The 19,519-nt window shown below is 39.8% G+C and overlaps 1 protein-coding gene across 5 annotated transcripts in view; it reads right to left on the reverse strand.

Moving 5' to 3' along the window:
• The window catches only part of ASAP2 (ArfGAP with SH3 domain, ankyrin repeat and PH domain 2), a 164,733-nt gene that overhangs the window by 44,169 nt on the left and 101,045 nt on the right, over positions 1 to 19,519 (reverse strand). For all 5 annotated transcript variants that reach the window (XM_037894095.2, XM_037894097.2, XM_037894096.2 and 2 more), the window contains 6 exons: positions 19,363 to 19,466; positions 19,181 to 19,250; positions 5,919 to 6,006; positions 2,225 to 2,273; positions 1,947 to 2,113; positions 431 to 564 (listed from right to left, as the gene is read on the reverse strand). In XM_037894095.2, coding sequence (XP_037750023.1) covers positions 431 to 564; positions 1,947 to 2,113; positions 2,225 to 2,273; positions 5,919 to 6,006; positions 19,181 to 19,250; positions 19,363 to 19,466 — 612 coding nt within the window. The remainder of the gene's footprint in view (positions 1 to 430; positions 565 to 1,946; positions 2,114 to 2,224; positions 2,274 to 5,918; positions 6,007 to 19,180; positions 19,251 to 19,362; positions 19,467 to 19,519) is intronic.

The raw sequence follows: 19,519 nt of genomic DNA on the forward strand, positions 1-19,519 counted from the left end.
TGCCCACTGAAGTTAACTTCAATGGGTTTTCTTGAACTTTGAAAAACACTTTGAAATTCTCTGCTGAAAGATGTAACGTAAGGTAAGAGGTAACCAGTGAAGAAGTACTTGAATTCCTCACATGAAAGGCACTATTTAAGTGCCATATAGTTGTATTCTTTTTAAAAGGAACTTACTGTAAAGACAGCCCCCTTAAACACCAAATATAATCACTCTTATTAATACAAATTCTAATACCAGACAAACAGTTTCTTCAGTAATACAATGTTTTCCAGTGAACTTTAATTTGAGAAAGGAAGATTTCTTGCTTGTATTTATCCAGAGGTATTTTCAAAGCCTGGAAGAATATAATTCAAATGATGAAAATATGCATGGAGTGGAACTCGCTCACTATCTTCCTCAGATTTTATAAATTAATAAAAACATTTACCAAAAGTTCAGATGTTCCCAGCACATCTAACGTGAGTGACTGCATTCTGGAGTAGTGAACACCAAGTTCTCTATGGATTCCTGAACATTCAATACAAGTCAGAATTCCCAGATTTGTTGAAAGCCAGGTAGGATCTGAAGCAAAGAAAAAAAGCATAGAACTAAAGTTTTGTTAGGTAATGATTGCCCTGTAAAGATTCCTGTGTGTACATTTAAGGATTTCAATATTTATGCCTTTAAATTTAATCTGCTGGCAAATCTGAACCAGATCTTTTATGATGAAAGAAGTCAAAATGTGAGCTTTAGATGTTAAATTCCTTAGGAAGGGAACTGTGTCTATCTCTGTGGCCCCTTAATGGGATGGCTCTTTTGTATACAGTTACTCATGTGCCTCAGTCTTTGCAGGATTGAGGACTGTATTTGTACAGTACCAATATTATGAGAGAAAACTCCAGATTAGGGCTTGTGGTTATGACTGTAATATAAATAATAATGTTACCTATTTTTGTTTTCTGAGTACATATTTTAGTCTAAGGGCAACAGCAGTAACATGAAAAGTATATACTCCATCATGACACAAAGGATCCTCAAGAAAACATTTCAGAGATATTAAGGAGTCTCTCTCTACCTACTACTCATTATCTCTCCACAACATTCTCCCTTTCTTCTATTGCCCACCCTTCAAATGAAAATCATCCATTTTTAAGATCTAAACAGTTGTGTAACTTTTTAAAACAATGTTTGACCCCAGCTCCACTGAACTATTCCTTTCAGTAGGACTGATTCTTCTCATACCAGTTATACACCAAACTAACGAATTACTTAACAGAGTTACTACTGATTCAGAGCAGTGAAACCAAGAGAAAAACAAGGTCTAGTGTTTTCAGCTAAAGTGATAGCTCAGAAGCACTACTTCCTTTAGTGATTTTGTCATATAGGAGAAAGTGGGCAACAGCAGGAATTAAAAACTAATTTTAAAAGGATTAGAACAGAATTTCACTGATCAACAATACGAACCAAGGGTGAAAATTACACACTGCAAAGCACAGTCAAGCAGCTGCACTGTTTTCAAATGAGTGTATAGTATCAGAATCAGCCAGTTCTCAAAGTCAAGCAAAACAATTAAAAAATAAATAGTAACAAAAATTATTCACAGAACATCTGTAATATCCTAGTATGACTTCCACTTTTACTGAATTTACAGTAAAATTTAAATTATATAATGGAGGGCTCAATGATAATATCTGATATTGCAATTACTTCATCAAAAGTAACATAAGCCTGGCTAATTACCAAAATCTGTAGGAGAAAGGCAAAAAGCTTACTGATACTTTTTTTTTAAATGGACAATAGGATATAGCAAATCTATCTTAATGAACTTCTGCAATCATGCTGTTAGCATATTCTGCTAGATGGTTAACTGCATTTAAGAGAAAAAGGAACAATATAAATCAATAGTTTAAACACTCTTAATAGAAATATAATTTTACCAATTAGAAATACTTTAATTTAGTCACCTTGAGCTCCACAGTCACAACACACATCATTTCCTGTCATCCTCTGAACCTCCGATATAATTTCTTTTGTCAGCTCTTGGACAATATTATTTTCTCCTGTGTTATCATCACCTTTGAATGCATTATTTAAAGCTTCTTCTTTGCTGTTCTGTAGCACAGATGTCCATCTAAAAACAATAGCAATATTTTGCTGTTTAAAATTTTATAAGCATCTAAAGTTTAACGAAAAGTAACAGTAGAATATCAACACCAGAAACAAAAGTAGTGAAGTAACTCACATTTGACACTCTTGTTCATCTTCTGCTTGAAAGTGATAGGTTCTGTCATCTGCATAACAATATATATTGACCCAATATTGAATACTGAATATATAGATATGGTCTCAGAAATTGTATAATTTGCTTATAATTGACTATTGACCTCTCTTTTCTCACCGTTGGAAAGGCAGTAATTGGGTGGGGGAAAAAAATCACATTTAGGTGACATTCACCGCTGTGTGGAGGTCTTAAGTGGTTCAACAGACCTTCTAGATAGGGGTGAATTTCACCCATATTATATACATTACACATTTACATCTTTGTTTAGAAGCCATCCCCACTAAACCTTCATATTGCAGTTTTAAAAATAGTAGCTGTCTTCCTTTAGAAGCTGACTTCATTATTTAGAAGTTGTGCCTTTACCATACAAGCCACAGGATAAAATAATAACTTTTTCAAAGATATATAGAGTACATGTCCTCAGGGAAGACAAGTCCAATCAATTTTTCCATGGGGAACAAATAAAAAAACAAATTTATGTTTTTGAGTCATCTGAGCACATAAAAAGGATCTGCAAATTTTATAAGTGAATTCTCTTACCTTGGTAACTCAAAAATGGCCCAATGAACATTTATTAAAGTTTTCAGGCACACACACAAAAGTTTACCTCTGCTCTAAGAGCAAATATTAGGAATTTCAACCTAACGGCAAATATTTTTAAAAATCAGATATGAAGGACTTCCCTCTGCTTCAATAACTATAACATCGTTACCATAATTCTATAATAACAAATTTACAATAGACTAAGTCTCTGGAAAAGAAATACAAGTAATATAGAATTTACAGAGTTAAGTAATATAGAATATAGAATTAATGCAAACAAAAAAACAGCTAAAGGAGAAGACGAATTATGTAAAATAAAGCAAGAAACAGGAAAAAGAGGGTTTCATCTGTCATTTACATGAGCTGCAAAGTCATCAAGGCAGAGAGATAAGGAAAAAGCTGTTCCAGATGAGAGAAACTGTAGAGAAGGCTCTCATGCCAAGAATGGTGAGATTGTGTGAAGGAACAGAAAGGAAGCCAGTACCTAGTGAGAAACAGGGTAGAAAGAGAGGTGCTAGATTTGAAAAGTAGGCGGGAGCAAGTCTGCAGAGGGTTTTAACAACAAAGAGGGCATTTTTTGTAACTCGATCCTAATATAAAAAGAAACAGTGGAATGACTGGAAGAAATTGTGAGGTGATTACTCTTCTCTGTACACGTGAGAAGGTCCGCAGCAGTAGTCTGCATATGCTGAGAGCAGATGAAGTGGGACTTGGGAATCCCAGCGAAGGGAGTTGCAACAGATATGGTGAGAGGAGATTAAAATATAAATGATGACATCAATAGTTGAGTCGAGGCAGTGGCATGATTGGGCTGTGGTGAAGAAGTAGTGATAGGCAGTTTTGCAAGCAAATGATATGGAGACAAAGTTCAGGGTGAAGGATGTTGCTAAAGTTATGGAGAGTGGATACCAAGTGAAGGAGGGAAAGAGGAGATGGAATCATGTTTGAGGCTATGCCTCTGCCCCAAGATAAGCACTTTGGCACATTTGGTTTTTACTTAAAAAGACAAAATAAGAAAGATTGAATTTAAAATTCCAAATCTTTTGTGTGTGTGTTTTTTTTTTTAAATTGAAAGAAAAAAAACCAAGCCAGTGCTATGTTCAGTAAGTGCTGTTGAAACCCACTGCCAACCAGCAAATACAGCTTTGGAAAGAGAGTGAAAAATAAAGAGACTCTAAAAGGCAGAGTAGAAGGAAAGAAAAGAGAAAGACATAGGAGCAAAGGTGTAGAAGGGTGCAGTGTTTATTGAAGAGTGAAGCAAATTATCATTATAATTCATAAATTGTACATCAAAACAAATAACAGTACCAGGTAGAATTTTCTGAAGTCCTTGCATGATTCAGGAAATTAAGCCCCACTGAAAGTCAATGGGACTTAGGCTCCTAAATCCTAAAGTCACTTTTGAAAGTGGGACTAGGCTGCAAAATCACATAGGCACTTCTGGAAATTTTACCCACTGATGCCAGAATTTAGTTAAATATTAAGGTAAAAAAAAAGTTGTGTGACTTTTTTGATAAAATTTTTAATGTTAGCAAACAAAGTCCCTTATCTTGCAATTAATTCTGTGTGAGCAGAACTCTGAGTCCCTGCAAAGCCCCACTGACTTGAAATCAATGGAGCTCTGCAGGGAAACAGGAATGTACTCACATGACTAAATTGCAGAATCAGACCCTACCCCATGTATGTAGCTACGTCTAGACTGATTATTTGTAAAGTAGTTAAACATGACTCTTTTATTCAAAATCTTAAAAATAGGAGTAGAGGACACACATTGGTGTAAAATGATCCACAGGTTTCCAAAAGCAAAAAATATAATTGCACGATTAGGGTTTTTAGCAGGTAACAACTGGGTTTAAAAATAAAATAAAAACACCAGAAGTTATTAAGGTGCACCTACTTGTGGAGATATTAATAGCTTTGGTTACTGGTAGACAGGATAGTTATTCAAAAAAACAAGACACTGGCCTTGAATTATTCAAGTGTAATATATTTTTATTTTGAGGAAGGTAACAGAGATACTGGCCTACGAGATTTAGTCTTAATATATCTGAAAAGTTACATCCATTCTAGGTATAAAAGTTGAAACTCTACAGTGGATCATTCCATTATGTCAGCCATTCCATTTGGAACATGTGCATCTGTTTTTGGTTCCCCCTCCTTCCCGTCCTGGAAAAAGGTTTTACTATGTTATGGTTCGTTCTTTGTTATATTTATATAAAAACAGAAAATGAACATTTCAATGGGATAAAGCTGAATATGAAAGCCATATTTTTGCTGGTGTAAACAGATACAGGTACATTGACTTCAATAGCATTTCACCCACTTAAACATGCAGAAAATTTGGTCCACTGTGTACATTTACGACACTAATGATAGGTAACAAAGGAAAAAATTGTAAGTGTCTCCTGTTTATTTTATAGTATACATGTACACATTCTTGTAATATGTACTGCATGCATTTATTAACTTTATAAAAACAATATAAAAATGTTCAGGATACTCAAATAAAAGAAAAAATTCCACTATTCAATTACATTTCATCCTAATAGAAGTTTTATAACACAAATCTTTAACGTTCATATTTTTTATCTTTAATTTGGGCATTTCACAATTCAGAAAATCAATCAATCAAAATCAAATCAATTTTTAGAAAAAGTATTTTTCATTGCTTCCTCTGTGATTATTAAAGACACTAATACACTTATAATTTAATAAAAAAAATTTCTGTCACAGCTCTAAATCTTTTGTTTGAGTCTGTATGGAAGTAATTACTCTGCAATTAGGACATCATAACTGATCTTGGAAACACTGTAGTTGTTACTGCTTCAGCACCGTGACCCCACTGAAGAATGATGTAAGATCATATGAAATGAAGGAACAAGCCCATGTTTAAACATGAATAGTTTTGCGAATGAACAAGTTTGGTAAGAAACATTATGAGAAACAGATGAAAGGCAAAGAGTTTTAAAGAGGGAATGTCATAATGGTAACATATTGCACATATATTAAACTAATATTTTAAATCTGATTATTAATACATTTTCTGAAACAATCTTTGAACCTTGGACGTTTACTAGAGGTAAAGACCTAAGGAACTAAACAACAAACCTACGTGATATGAGGTCAAAACATTTTTTCTCCTCTGGGTTTGTTTTCACTTGGCAAGTTAACAGATTGAGTTTTGCAGGAGGTCGGTTAGCCTATTTAAAGATAAAAAACACACAAAGTAATATCCCTTAGTAAGATGCATACTGATTAAGAATTTGCTTGTCTGTAGGTAGAATCTGCCTGCAGCTAAGCATACTATTCTATTACAAAACATCTGAGTATGACCACAAAGTTTCCAAAACTGGCTAGCACCCATATTTTTTGGGTATCAGACAAGAGTAGGGCAAGCAATACTTTAATTTATACTTTTTCTGGTTCCCAAGTATGTAACCTAGACTCCCTTTCCTATTGACAGAATGGGTGTAATTAGGGTGAAAGTGAGGGGAGTCTAGTTGTAAAGGATGGGTCTAGTACCATTTTATAAATCACCTCTTTGGTTAACTTACCGTAATAATTGTCTGAAGGAAACAGATATAACGAAAGCAATAACTGCCTTGATCATTCAAATATTTCTAATCAAATGAAATCATTTCCATTCTAGTAATATTTCCATTACTATTTCTAGTAGGACAGGAGGGAGGGAAAGTGTGGCTCAATTATTATTACTATAGTTCCTTTTGAAAAACAAGTAATTGTCTCCTCTCCCATATATTATAGAGCCACACTGCTGGAGAACAAACAGTTCACTACAGAACTCTCTAAAAATAAGCATATACTTGGGGGAACGGGGACGCTGGGAGAGGTAAAAATGAGCTACCAAAGACATCCTAAAAGCAAGGCAACCAACATACTATGTGCTCCCAAGGTTCAGCACTTTCAGACAGGGATCCTCTTTCCTACATCAATTTCTCTTTGAATAGAAATGGCATGTTTCATTAAAAGTAAAATCCAACAATAGGTCTTCCTAAAAAAAAAAAAGTTAAAGGGCAATGGAGATGTTAAAAAATAAATATCTCAACTTTCTCCCTAAAATAGCTGCCCCTCCCTCCAGTATATGAGGACACCATCTTGGTGGCTGAAATCCAGGAATCACATACATCACGACAAACAAAAGCTAGCTATACACTTTCCTAGAGCAATTAAATCAGAAACCAAATTAAATGAGGGCAGTTATTGCTTCTGTGGACAAAAATTAGTCACCTGTTTAAATAATCTGGTAAATAAAATAGCAAGGACAGAATAATGCATAACATAGATCAAAAAGAACTTAAGAGGTCACAACAATAAGCATGGTCATCAGTTTAACCTACCAATCTGATAAAAGAAACTAAGGCTTTACAATATATTAACTGAAATTTTTGTAAAACCAAGCTAGTATGAGGACGTTTTTTACTTGTAACTGGAGGTTCTTCGAGATGCGTGGTCCCTATCTGCATTCCACCGTGGGTTATGCATGCATAAAGCATCAGAGAAATATGTGAACAGAGCCCCATGTGGGGTAGTGGGGGTGAGGGAGGTTCGATAGCTGATAGAATAGAATGCAGCCAGAGATCCATTTGGAAATTCTCTGGGTGGAGATGACATGCCCTCTGACGCTGCTATAACAATGAATAGTCTCAGGGACTTCCCAACTGATTTTTTTCTCTGCAGGTAAAAAGAATGCAGTTTTGGGAAAAACACAGAAAAGTGAATCGACTGGTTACGGTGAAATTCCAAAACGACTCTGAGGTGAATTTGGGGGGTAGAGGCAAAGAAACCATATTCTTATGGAATATAGCGTACAGAGGATCTGCCATCATTGTTCCAAATTCACCAACCCTTCTAGCAGAGATGATGGCTACAAGAAAAGCAACCTTCATGAAAAGGAGACACATGAAGCAAGAAACTAAAGGTTCAAAGTGGGGACATGTGAGTACTGAAAGAACAGTGTTTAGTTCCCACTGGGGAGTAAGCTTCTGAATAGGTGGGAAAGTTCTTATTAATCTTTCCAGAATCTATTTGTCTGTGGATATGCGAAGATCGAGTAGTCCCAGGAAAATGGATGATATGCACTGATCGCAGCTCCTCGGAAGGAGCTGATGGACAAACCCGATGTCCTCAAAGATAGGATATAGTATAAGATGAGAGGAATACCTGCAATTTCTGGGAGAATGCCATTTTGATGGGCCCAAGAAGAAAAGTACTTCCATTTAATTAGGTTACATTTTCTAGTAGAGTCCTTTTTACTATTAGAGAGGATGTCTCGTATGGCTGTGGAGCATGAACGTTCTAAGGATGATGCCCATCCAAATGCCAAGACCCAAGGTGGAGTGGACGCGGATCGGGTTGCCTCATCTTGCCATTCCACTGGGTCAGAGGCTCGAGAAATGTCGGGAGGATGATTGGTGGTTGAGATGATATGCCTAGGAGGTTGGGAAACCAGAATTGTCTGAGCCAGAAGGGCCCAGGATCAGGATGACCCGTTCTCTGTCCTGACAGATTTTGCGTAGAACTCATGGCAGGAGCAGTAGGCAGAGCGAAGGCATAATTGAAGTGGTTTGACCAAGGAAGAAACAGAGCATCACCCTGGGAGTGGTGACCAAGGGCTCCTCTGGAGCAATATGTGGTGTATTTTCTGTTTTCCTGAGAGGCAAACAGATCCGTGGTTGGGGTTCCCCATAGAGTGAAAATATTGCACAGTACCAAGACGTGGACCTTTCACTCATGGTTGACTGTAAAATGTCTGCTATGGGAATCTGCAAGCAGATTTTGCTTTCCCGGAAGGTAGGCTGCCGACAGGGTAATTTGATTGCTGATGCACCAATTCCAGAGGCTGACTGCTTCTGCACACAGGGCGGTGGATCTCACTCCACCCAGCCTGCTGATGTAGAAGACAGCCATTATGTTGTCTGACATTTATAAGGACATGCTGAGTGTAGATGAATGGAAGAAAGGACTCACATGCCTTCTGGAGTGCACACAACTCCAGAATACTGATGTGCATCCTGAACTCTCGAAACATCCAGGTATCTTGTGCGGTATGGCTGTTCATGTGGGCTTCCCAATCTCATAGGGATGCACCTGTAATAATGGTCCTGTCTGGAGAGGAAGGGTGAAAGGGGACGCCCACGCATACATGATGCGGATTTGTCAACCACAGCAAAGGAGAAATGACTCTGACTACAGCCACGTCTGAAGGCAACAAAGGTGGAGTCTTGACAATTGGGGTGACGTAGGTGCAAGAGGCCATATGACCTAGGAGAAACAGACATGACTTGACCTGTATTTCAGCGTTGTTTGTGATTTGTTCATGGCCTGGAACCTGTCCTGGGCAGGTACTCTCTTGCAGTGACAGAATTAAAGTTTTCCCTGATGAAATCCAAAGATTTGGCGGGGAGGGAGGGGGACGACACATTTTTCCGTGTTTATGCTGACTCCCAGTGAGTTGATACACAGACTTCCTGGTGGGACTTGGTGCTAATTGCTGAGGCAGGGGAAGACAATGAGATCACGATGTCTCACATGGGCTGCTACTACCGAGAATATCTTGGTAAAGACTCTGGGGAGAGTCTATTCTGAAAAGGAGTACTCTGAACTGAAAATAGTCGGAACTCACCATGAACCTGAGGAAGCGTCTGTGGACAGGATGAATGTCTATGTGAAAGTAAGCATCCTTCATATCAAGAGCTGTAAATCACATGCTCTTTCCTAAAGATGGGATTATAGCTGCCAATGTGACCATGCAAAATCTGAGTTTGTGAATGAAGTGGTTGAGATGGTGGAGGTCAAGGATTGGTCTCCAACCGCCCTTCTTTTTGGGTACTAGGAAGTAAGTCAAGTAAAACCTTCTCCCTTGGTACTGAGGAGGGATGTATTCTATTGCTCCTCGCTGCAGTAAGGAGTTCACCTCTTGTTTGAAAATACTCTCGTGACAGTGGTCCCTGAAGTGGGCAGAGAGGGTTTTTTTTGGAGGAGGTAGGGATGCAAACTCCATCATATAGCCAGAATGAATGACATTCAGCACCCATTTGTCCATTGTTTTTCAACACCTGGAGTGCAATAAGAGGGCTAGCCAACCCGCACATGTTGCGTGGGGCTCATGAAGTATTAGGCTTAGTGTTTCGTGGCTCTTGAGTTCCCATCAAAAATAACGTGGAGCTGGAGGCTGAGAATGATACGCAGAGCCTGTTGCAGAGGGTATAGGGAAGCAGGACTTTTGAACCCTCTGTGTCTTATGTAGTAGCCCATAGGGTCTCTGATGGAAAAACTGCTGAGCCATATGTCTAGATCTAGACTGACGGGCAGTGAAACTTCCTTTTACGGGCAAGCGTGTATATACCAAGCAAGTAGAGAGTAGCCCTGGAATCCTTCATGGTATGGAGGGACTCATCTGTCTTCTCGTTGAAGAGGTGTGATTCATCAAAGGGGAGGTCCTCAATGGTATTCTGGACCTCCTTAGGCAACCCTGATGCATGGAGCCGTGATTCCCTGTGGATAATGGCAGTAGATACAGCTCTAGAGGAAATATCAGCAGCATCAATTACAGATTGGGGAGTGGTGCTGGCTATGAGTTTGCCTTCATCTATCAGAAAACGAGCTCTGTCCTGCTGCGGAAGGCTGTCAAAAAACTTCTCAAACTTGGCATAGTTCAGGAAATTGTATTTAGCTATTAGCGCCTGGTAATTGGCTATCCTGAACTGGAGACTGGATGACAAGAAGACTTTTCTTTCCAGCAGATCCAGGAGTTTGCCCTCTTTATCAGCAGAAGTAGACCAAAGATGTTACTGTCTAGCTCTTTCGAACAGAAGCGAACAGAACCACCAGTGAGTTGGGAGTGGGGTGAGAAAAAAAACGCAGATGTTTGCATGCCACGGGCACAGTTGCCAGCATTTTTCTCTTAGTGGTATCCATCAAATCGGCTCTAGCACCCCCGAGTGCCGCCTGCTCATAGCGCTGGTATAAGGGGCCTTGCCAAGCCAACACCCCTTCAGTTTCTTCTTACCATCATCATCTCTGGCTTGTTGGGTAATGGCATAGTGCACCGAGAATGTGTGCACGGAGGACCAGGTTGCTACCCTGCAGATATCCTAAATAGGAACTTGAGCAAGGAAAGCGGCCTAACAGGCCTGCAATCTTGTGGAGTGAGCAGTCAGGTTAGGTGGAAGAGGGACCCCTGCAAGGTTGTAACATGCCGAGATACACAAAGTGATCCAAGACAAAATCCTCTGAGCAGAGATGGGGAGCCCCTTCATTCTCTCAGCTACGGCTATGAACAGCTGAGTCGATCTGCCAAATGATTTGGTCCTTCAGGGCCCTTCTAACATCTGTGCAAACATTGTTTTTCCCTATCTGCATGCGGCTTACGATAGAATACTGATAGAAACATTGATTGGCTGCAGTGGAACTGTGAAACCACTTATGGGAGGAACTTTGGAATTGAGCGTAACGGCACTTTATCCTTGAAGAAGATTGTACGTGGGGATTCGAAGGTGAGGGCTCGGATCTCCAAAACTCTTCTAGCCAAAGTGATGGCCACTAAAAGGGCCACCTTCGGAAGAAGTGCAACAGTGAGCATGTTACTAGCAGCTCAAAGAGCAGGCCCATCAACTTTGACAGGACAAGGTTTAAGTCCCAAGGAGGGATTGGTTCCTTTATCTGAGGGAACTCCCTCTCCAGGCCTTTGAGGAAACGAATTACCACTTTGGGCAAAATAATTGACCAGGCCACCAGACGGATCTTGATTGAAGAATGGGCCAGACCTTGTTTCAAGAGTAGAAGGGACTCCAAAACAAGCTGCAATAAGGACTGTGTAGGCAGAACCCCACATTTGGAAGACCAGATGGAGAATCATTTCCAATTTGCCAGGTAAATTGCCCTGCTGGAGAGTTTTCTATTGCCTGGTAGGGCTCTACTCTGCACAAGCTTGCTCTTCAGGATTCAGCCATGAAGGTTCTAGGCTGTCAGACAAAGAGCTGAGGTTCAGGTGCCGCAGCTGACCATGATCCTAAGTGATCAGGGCCAGGTGCAGTGGGAGTCGGATATGGGGCTCCAACGAAAGGCTTCAGAGAGTGGTTAACCAGTGCTGTCTGGGCCACGCCGGGGTTATAAGGATGACCCGTGCTCGGTCCTGTTTGATCTTCAACAGAACCTTGTGAATTAGTGGAATGAGGGGAAAGATGTGGTATATGTAAGTTGTCCATGTCAACAGGAAGGCATCCGTAAGAGACCGGGGGCTGTGCCTCCTCAGGGAGCAAAACTGATGGCATTTCCTGTTGTCATGGGTAGCAAACGGGTCTATAAAGGGAGCCCCCCACCTCTGGAAGATGTCCCTTGCGATGTCCAGAATAAGGGACCACCCGTGGTGAGTGGAGAAGGACCTGCTGAAGTGATCCGCGAGCTATTCTGTTGAATCCATATGTGTGGAGGATGCCTAAGAGTTAGTGCTGAGAGTCCTGGATCTCCTCAAAAGGAATCTGAAGCTCTTCAGCAACTCTGTGGAGAAAGTCATGGAACTGCCTGAAGTCATTGGGGAGCTGAAGGGGGAAGGGACATAGGAATCACTGCTTCATCCAGAGCGGAATATTCCTCCTCCTCTGTTGGATCTAGGAGCAAATCTGACTCCCTGGAAGATCAGATTGACTCTTCAGGGGAGTACTGGTCCCAAGGCCCCCCAGTATGTCCTTTAGGAGGGTTAATAAGTGGTCAGAGGGGCCCTCATAGCATGGGGTACCAGCAGCTTTCTTATCGTGCCTCTGGGATTTAGGAAGTCCTAAGTCCACATGGGCCAAGCTGATGGGCTTGCTTACAGCTGAATCCAACTTCTTTGAAGTGGATTTCCAGGAAGACTTAGTCTCATGCTTATGAGAGTGCTTCCCAGTTTCCTGAAAAGACCGCACTGTGGGGTCTGTGGGGGTAGATTCTCCCACACCAGTCGGACTTCACAGCAGGAGGCGCATTCCTTGCAGAATCAGGCTGATGTCCTTGGGGGAGGGTGGTCCCCAGGCTGTGTCCGATTGAGGCCTCATGACCTTCTCCATGATGTATTTGTGGAGATGAAGTTCACGCCCTTCTTGGGTATGGCTGGGGAATGACTGGCAGATACCGCACCTTGCCACGATATGGGCTTCCCCAAAGCAGTACAGACAGTGCTGGTGGTCATCGCTCACTGAGAAGGATCACAGACAGAAAACCCAGAGTTTGAAGCCCAGAGTCCTAAGCATAGCCCAGCATCCAAACAGGATATATATGGGGGGGGAGTGGGGGGAGGAGGAGGTTCCCTGTGGGAGTCTAATCTAACACAAATAGGTCTATAAAACACTAAACTGTAAAAACTATTAAAACTGTTATAATTATTTGCAAACTATACCATTCTTATTTTATAGAATGAAGCCGAAGTTGTGGACACTGACGGTTCCAACCTGGACCATGTGGCAGTGAGAAAGAACTGGAGAGGCGGTCAGTACACCCACTCTTCATTCCCGTGGGCAGAATCACAAAGTGAGCCAGGGCACATGCGTGGACCAACGGACACTACTTTCAAATGCTTTGGCTCCAGATGCATGGTGCGCATGCATAACCCCCAGTGGAATACAACAGGGACTATCACGCAAAGGAGAAATAGTGTTAGGTTACTGGATTACATGAGAATCCCTAAAAAAGTAGACCTGACTTGACTTCTTGAAAACTGACTGGTGACAATAATACACTTAAACAAGGAGGAAGAACAAATCAATAAAGAAAGAGCATATACATTCTCTTGCAATAAAATAAATAAAATGATGGAGCTGGCAGAAAAGTGATATTGACATCATCGGAGCTGAGGAAGGATAAAAATAAAATAGTGAAAGGAGCACAAGAACAAGGGAAATAAGAGTTTTCAGAGAATTATTTTCTTTCCAGATTTAAGTTCCTCTACATAAGCCTGGTATCCATGAAGAGTATTACATATTAAAAAGAAGGGGTAGAATCTGCACTCTTCTATTCAATAAACCTGAGAGCCTCGCACAATGGAAAGTCGTATGTCTTTTGGGACAATGAAGCTACAGAATGCTTACAGGACAAAGTAAAGCAAACTGTACCCAGAGAAGTCTTGGATGCAAACAAATAAGCAGGCTGAATTCCCTTCATTTCTGAAGGGATTTTTGTTTGGAAGGCAATGAAAACTTATATATTATGCAGTGATTTCAATTTTCATTATTTTAGATTACTAGAGACCAACATTCTTTCAAGCTAGAATTAAGCAACAGAATAACTTCTTGCAAACATGAATTTGGGTCTATTTTCTTGGCACTCTCTCCATAATGTTCATAACATTAACATTTCTTGATTTTGGCTTGTTAAACATTTTGATGTAACAAACTCTCTCCCAACAAGATGACTAACTGGAATGGAAGCTTGAAATAGAGAAACTAGTTTGCTAAATGTTTTATGTTTTGATGTCTAAGTCACCAGCCAGAACTATTTTATACCATGCTAGTTATATAGCTTGCTATATTTACCAACAATTTAAAATTAAAAAGTACTTTAAAATATTCCAAAATGTGTTGGAATCACAAGATATGTATTGGACTCAGAGCATAAAGCATATTCAGGATTAATCTAATTTCCGGTGGGATGCGAAACCTGAAGTAGTAGATGTCTTCTGCACAGATTTTCCAATTTAGTTTGAAGATATCTGGGCCTGGCCTCTTCTGGTCTTTATACCCAGTTGGGAGTCCTCTCCCAATCCTTTCTATCAGCATTTGGGTATCTAGAAAAGTAGCTGCAACCACTTTTCAAACACTTCAAGATGCGAGCATCCTAATTTTGGAAACACTAACATCTCAAAGCATCTTTAAATTGAGATTAGTCCATTCCACTGAATAAATCAACATCAATATTGATACCAAAACCATATTATCATTTAAATGCACACCCACCATTTCAACCCTAAAAGTGATTTCTAACCAATCGGATGCCTCATATCACGGAGCTCTCACACCACAAAATGGTTTGTCTAAGTTTCTTACAGTTACTACCACCCAGCTCACCTCCACCCCTGCAACAATAATGGTAACTTTGGTTTAGACAAGATTCAACCACCTGTTGGTGTTTCAATCATGTCATCTAAATCTACTCTGAGGAGAGTTGGATGACATTCTGCTTAGAACACAAGTAGCTGCCTGGATTTCATGTGTAACTGTACAGTTATAGCACTGGTTTGGGATTTCTGAACCTCTTCATAGTATCTGCTTCACTCCTCAGATATTTTAAGGTGTCAGGTTTCCTTCCCCACTCTGAATTCTGGGGTACAGATGTGGGTACCTGCATGAAAGACCCCCTAAGCTTATTTTTACCAGCTTAGGTTAAAAACTTTCCCAAGGCACAAATTCCGCCTTGTCCTTGAACAGTGTGCTGCCACCACCAAGTGATTTAGACAAAGAACCAGGGAAAGGACCACTCGGAGTCCTATTCCCCCAAAATATTCCCCCAAGTTCTACACCCCCTTTCCTGGGGAAGGCTTGAGAATATATCCTCACCAATTGATACAGGTGAACACGAACCCAAACCCCTGGATCTTAAGAACAATGGAAAATCAATCAGGTTCTTAAAAGAAGAATTTTATTTAAAGAAAAGGTAAAAGAATCACCTCTATAAAATCAGGATGGTAAATACTTTACAGGGTAATCAGATTCAAAACACAGAGGATTCCCCTGTAGGCAAAACTTTAAAGTTACAGAAAACTGGGATAAACCTCCCTCTAGCAAAGGGAAAATTCACAAGTTGAAAACAATAGGTAATCTAACGTGCCTTGCCTTATTTACTTACTTTTTTAGTAGTATCAGAGACTTGTACAGGATGGTTTATAGGAGAAAGAGTTTTTTGACCCGATGCTTCTCTGCTTTCCCCAGAGAACACACAAACAAAGCCCTCCCCCCCCCCCCCCAGATTTGAAAGTATCTTCTTTCCCCATTGGTCTTTTTGGTCAGGTGCCAACCAGGTTATTTGAGCTTCTTAACCCCTTACAGGTAAGGAGGAATTCTAGGCTACCCTTAGCTGTATGGTTATGACATAAGGTTACTATTGTACCCTCCTGACAGCTAATTAATCCAATCCAATTCATCATTCAATAAGATGAAAGATGAAAACTCCCACTCCTTCAGCATTAATTAATGCTGCCACTTAGACAACTATAGCCTTCTCTCCCTATCCCTTAAAGGAATAAATTGTATCCACGACACTTTAACCCTTGGCAGACTCAGGCAGCAAAAAGGGTGATTTCTGGAATGAAACATCCAGGTCTCTCACATAACACTGAACACTGAAGAATTCTAGGTTGGTTCATGTAGAAACTATGTAAATAATTTTTAAATGGGGCAAGAGCAGAAGGCCATTAACTAAGCTATCATTAATTAGCTGATTTTATCATTTAGTACATTGCTATAGCAATAAGAAGGGCCTGAGATCCAAACTATTAAATCTTCTCTTCCACTTTAAGAGGCATGCTGTTAGGGACTGAAGGGATTTCTAGGTTCTAAGGGTAGAACGGGCAAATCTGGATGTCTGCTGGGATGACTTATTGCCATCTCAAACAGAATGAAACAAAATCAGTTGTTAATCCTGAGTCAGCCATGGGAAACATGAACCCACTATCTCTTTTGACTATTAACTGTGTTGCTAGAGAAGGCAAAGTTACATTAACAATCTCCAAAAATAAAGGAAGAAAGCATTCATTACTAAAGCATCTCCCTTTGTTTTCTTTTGCAAAAGTCTGGCAGATTCCGGCTTAGGTTTTTTGTACACAAATCAGCTTCAGGTTTTTTGAAAACAGAAAGGTCTCATTCATAACTCTTTGATCCAAGAACCACACAAATTGCTAGTTACATGGCTCAATCTGTTTCTGTCATTGGGTTTTTCATCCCTGCATGTTGCAATCAGGCAAATATTGCAATCAGGAAGGTGTCACCAGACAATCTCCAGTTGCTGATATAATACAAGAGAGATGTCTCTGTTCTTCTTCAGCACTGAATTAGTAAATCGCTATCTTGCAACCTGCCTATATGACTGCTAATTTCCTGAGACTTCAGATTGTCCTAAATGTACTAGATTATTATCAATGAAAGTCTGTGTATATGTATCCGTGCGCATACACACACCCCATCACACAAGAAAATATTTACTCTTACAGGTAAATGATTGATAGAGCGAAAGATCCTCCATCACTGTCAGAGAACACCTGACAAGCAATAACATATAAAGTATACAGAGTCATATCATGGCATCAGCTACTGCCTCAAGATGGTTGCTTCTGAAACTGAGAAAAGCTTAGAAAGCACGCCCCACTTAAATCCACGCAAGGCCACATGACTAAAAGGAATGGAGATCCCTGAACAATGGAATCATAGGGTTAGAAGGGACCACAAGTGTCATCTAGTCTAACCCCTTGCCAAAATGCAGGATTTGCCATGTCTAAACCATTCAAGACAGAGGCTATACAGGCTCCTGTTGAAAACCTCCAGTGAAGAAGCTTCACAACCTCCCGAGGCAGTCTGTTCCATTGTCCTACTGTTCTTACAGTTAAGAAGTTTTTCCTGAGATTTAATCTAAATCTGCTATGCTGTAGTTTGAACCCACTGCCTCTTATCCTGCCCTCTGTGACAAAAAAGAGAACAACTTTTCTCCATCTTTTTTATGGTTACCTTTCATTATCTGAAGACTGCTACCAATCTCCTCTTTTCCAAACTAAACATACCCAGTTCCTTCAGCCTTTGCTCAGATGGCTTGCATTCCATCCCATTGATCATCTGTCACTTGCCTCTGGATCCTTTCCAGTTTCTCTACATCCTTTCTATACACTGGTGACCAAAACTGGACACAGTACTTCAGCTGAACCCTAACCAGCGCCGAGTAGAGTGGTACTATCACCTCCCGAGACTTGCATGCTATGCCTCTATTAATGCAACCTAAAATTGCTTTTCCTTTTTTTTTTTTTTTTTTTTTTTGGCCACAACAGAATTGCATTGCTGGCTCATGTTGAGGTTGTGATCTATCACAACTCCCAGATCCTTCTCAGCAGTACTGCTGCCAAGCCAGTTTTCCCCCATTCTGTATTTGTTTTGGTTTTTCTTCGCTAAGTGTAGCACTTTATATTTTTCTTTGCTGAATTTCATTTTGTTGTCTATAGCCAGGTTCTCCAATTTATCAAAATCCCTCTGAATTTTAGCTCTATCCTCCAAAATATTGGCAAGTCCCCCTAGCTTTGCGTATTCTGCAAACTCGATCAGTATGCTCTCTGTACCTACATCCAAGTCATAACAGCGGATCCCCACTTGAAACCTCCCTCTAATCCAACATCATTCCATTTATAGTTACTCTTTGTTTATGGTTGTTCAATCAATTATGTATCCACTTAACAATTGTTCTATGGAGCCCATGCTTCTCCAGCTTACTTAGCAGAATGTCATGTTGGACTGTGTCAAAAGCCTTGCTGAAGTCCAGGTATATTATGTCCACCACCACATTCCCCCATCCACCAAATCAGCTACCCTGTCAAAGAAGGAAATCAAGCTGGTTTGGCATGATTTGTTCTTGGTAAATCCATGCTGGCTGCTAGTGATTACCCCTTCAGCCTCCAGGTATTCGCAAATTCAACGTTTTATACATTGTTCTAGTAGTTTTCCAGGTATCAAAGTCAGGCTGACTGGTATTGTTCTCCGGCTCCTCCTTTCCCCACCTTTTTAAAGACAGGCACTACATTATCCCTTCTCCAGGCTTCCGAGACCTCTCCTGTCATCCACAAGTTTGTAGCTATTATTGAATATTATTATAGGAGAAAAAGTACTTACAACTTGCATATTTAATAAAGACAAGCATATCTGAGAGCTAAATTTTCTGGGAGATGGTTCATTTTTATGAATAGCTAGAAATTGAGATCATAATCAAATTTGAAACAAAGATACATCAACCCTAAGAAGCATTTATCCTTTCAAAACAACAATATTGATTATAAGAGATATACTGGATAATCTAAAAAGTGACCCTCAATATACCTTTTCACTGTATATTTACAGCAGCCTTGCAAAATTCTACTTGCCCATTTACCCAAGAACAAAAAAAAACAGGAAAGTAAAATACATGTAGTTTCATTATCAGCAATCAGCATAATAAAGGGTAAATGATAAGAGTTTGTAGTTGGGTTCTTAAATTCTCATGGCAATTTTGCAAGGCTGCCATAAAAAGATAGGGCCATCTAATTCAAGATGCTGCATGAGGAATCTAAGAAATTCCAAACTATAAATATACAACAACATAGTTTGTCTTGTATTAGCAACCAAATACATGCATAAAATACTGTAAACAAATACTTACTGTACCATGGGAAATTGTAAGGAAACCATTTTTAACTGAGCATTTCCTTTTCTGCCATACTTTTCTGATTCTGGTTTAAAAAAAAAAACAAAAGTGACTCAAGTTTATGTATAATTAGTATTAAAATTACATAGGATCACAGGACTGCAGTTTTTTTCCAGTAATTGTCTAATGGTACATACCCATCACTTTTCTTATATAGACTACCATTTCTTTCAGTGCCATGCTCTTTGTTTCCCTGAGGCTGATGTAAACTGTAAGCTGTACTCTGACGGATTTGAGAATCCTAAAGGACAGGAAAAAAAGCATGAAAGTTTGCTAATCGAAGACAGTCCAAAT

Source organism: Chelonia mydas, chromosome 3, assembly GCF_015237465.2.
Source record: "Chelonia mydas isolate rCheMyd1 chromosome 3, rCheMyd1.pri.v2, whole genome shotgun sequence".
Lineage (NCBI taxonomy): Eukaryota > Metazoa > Chordata > Testudines > Cheloniidae > Chelonia > Chelonia mydas.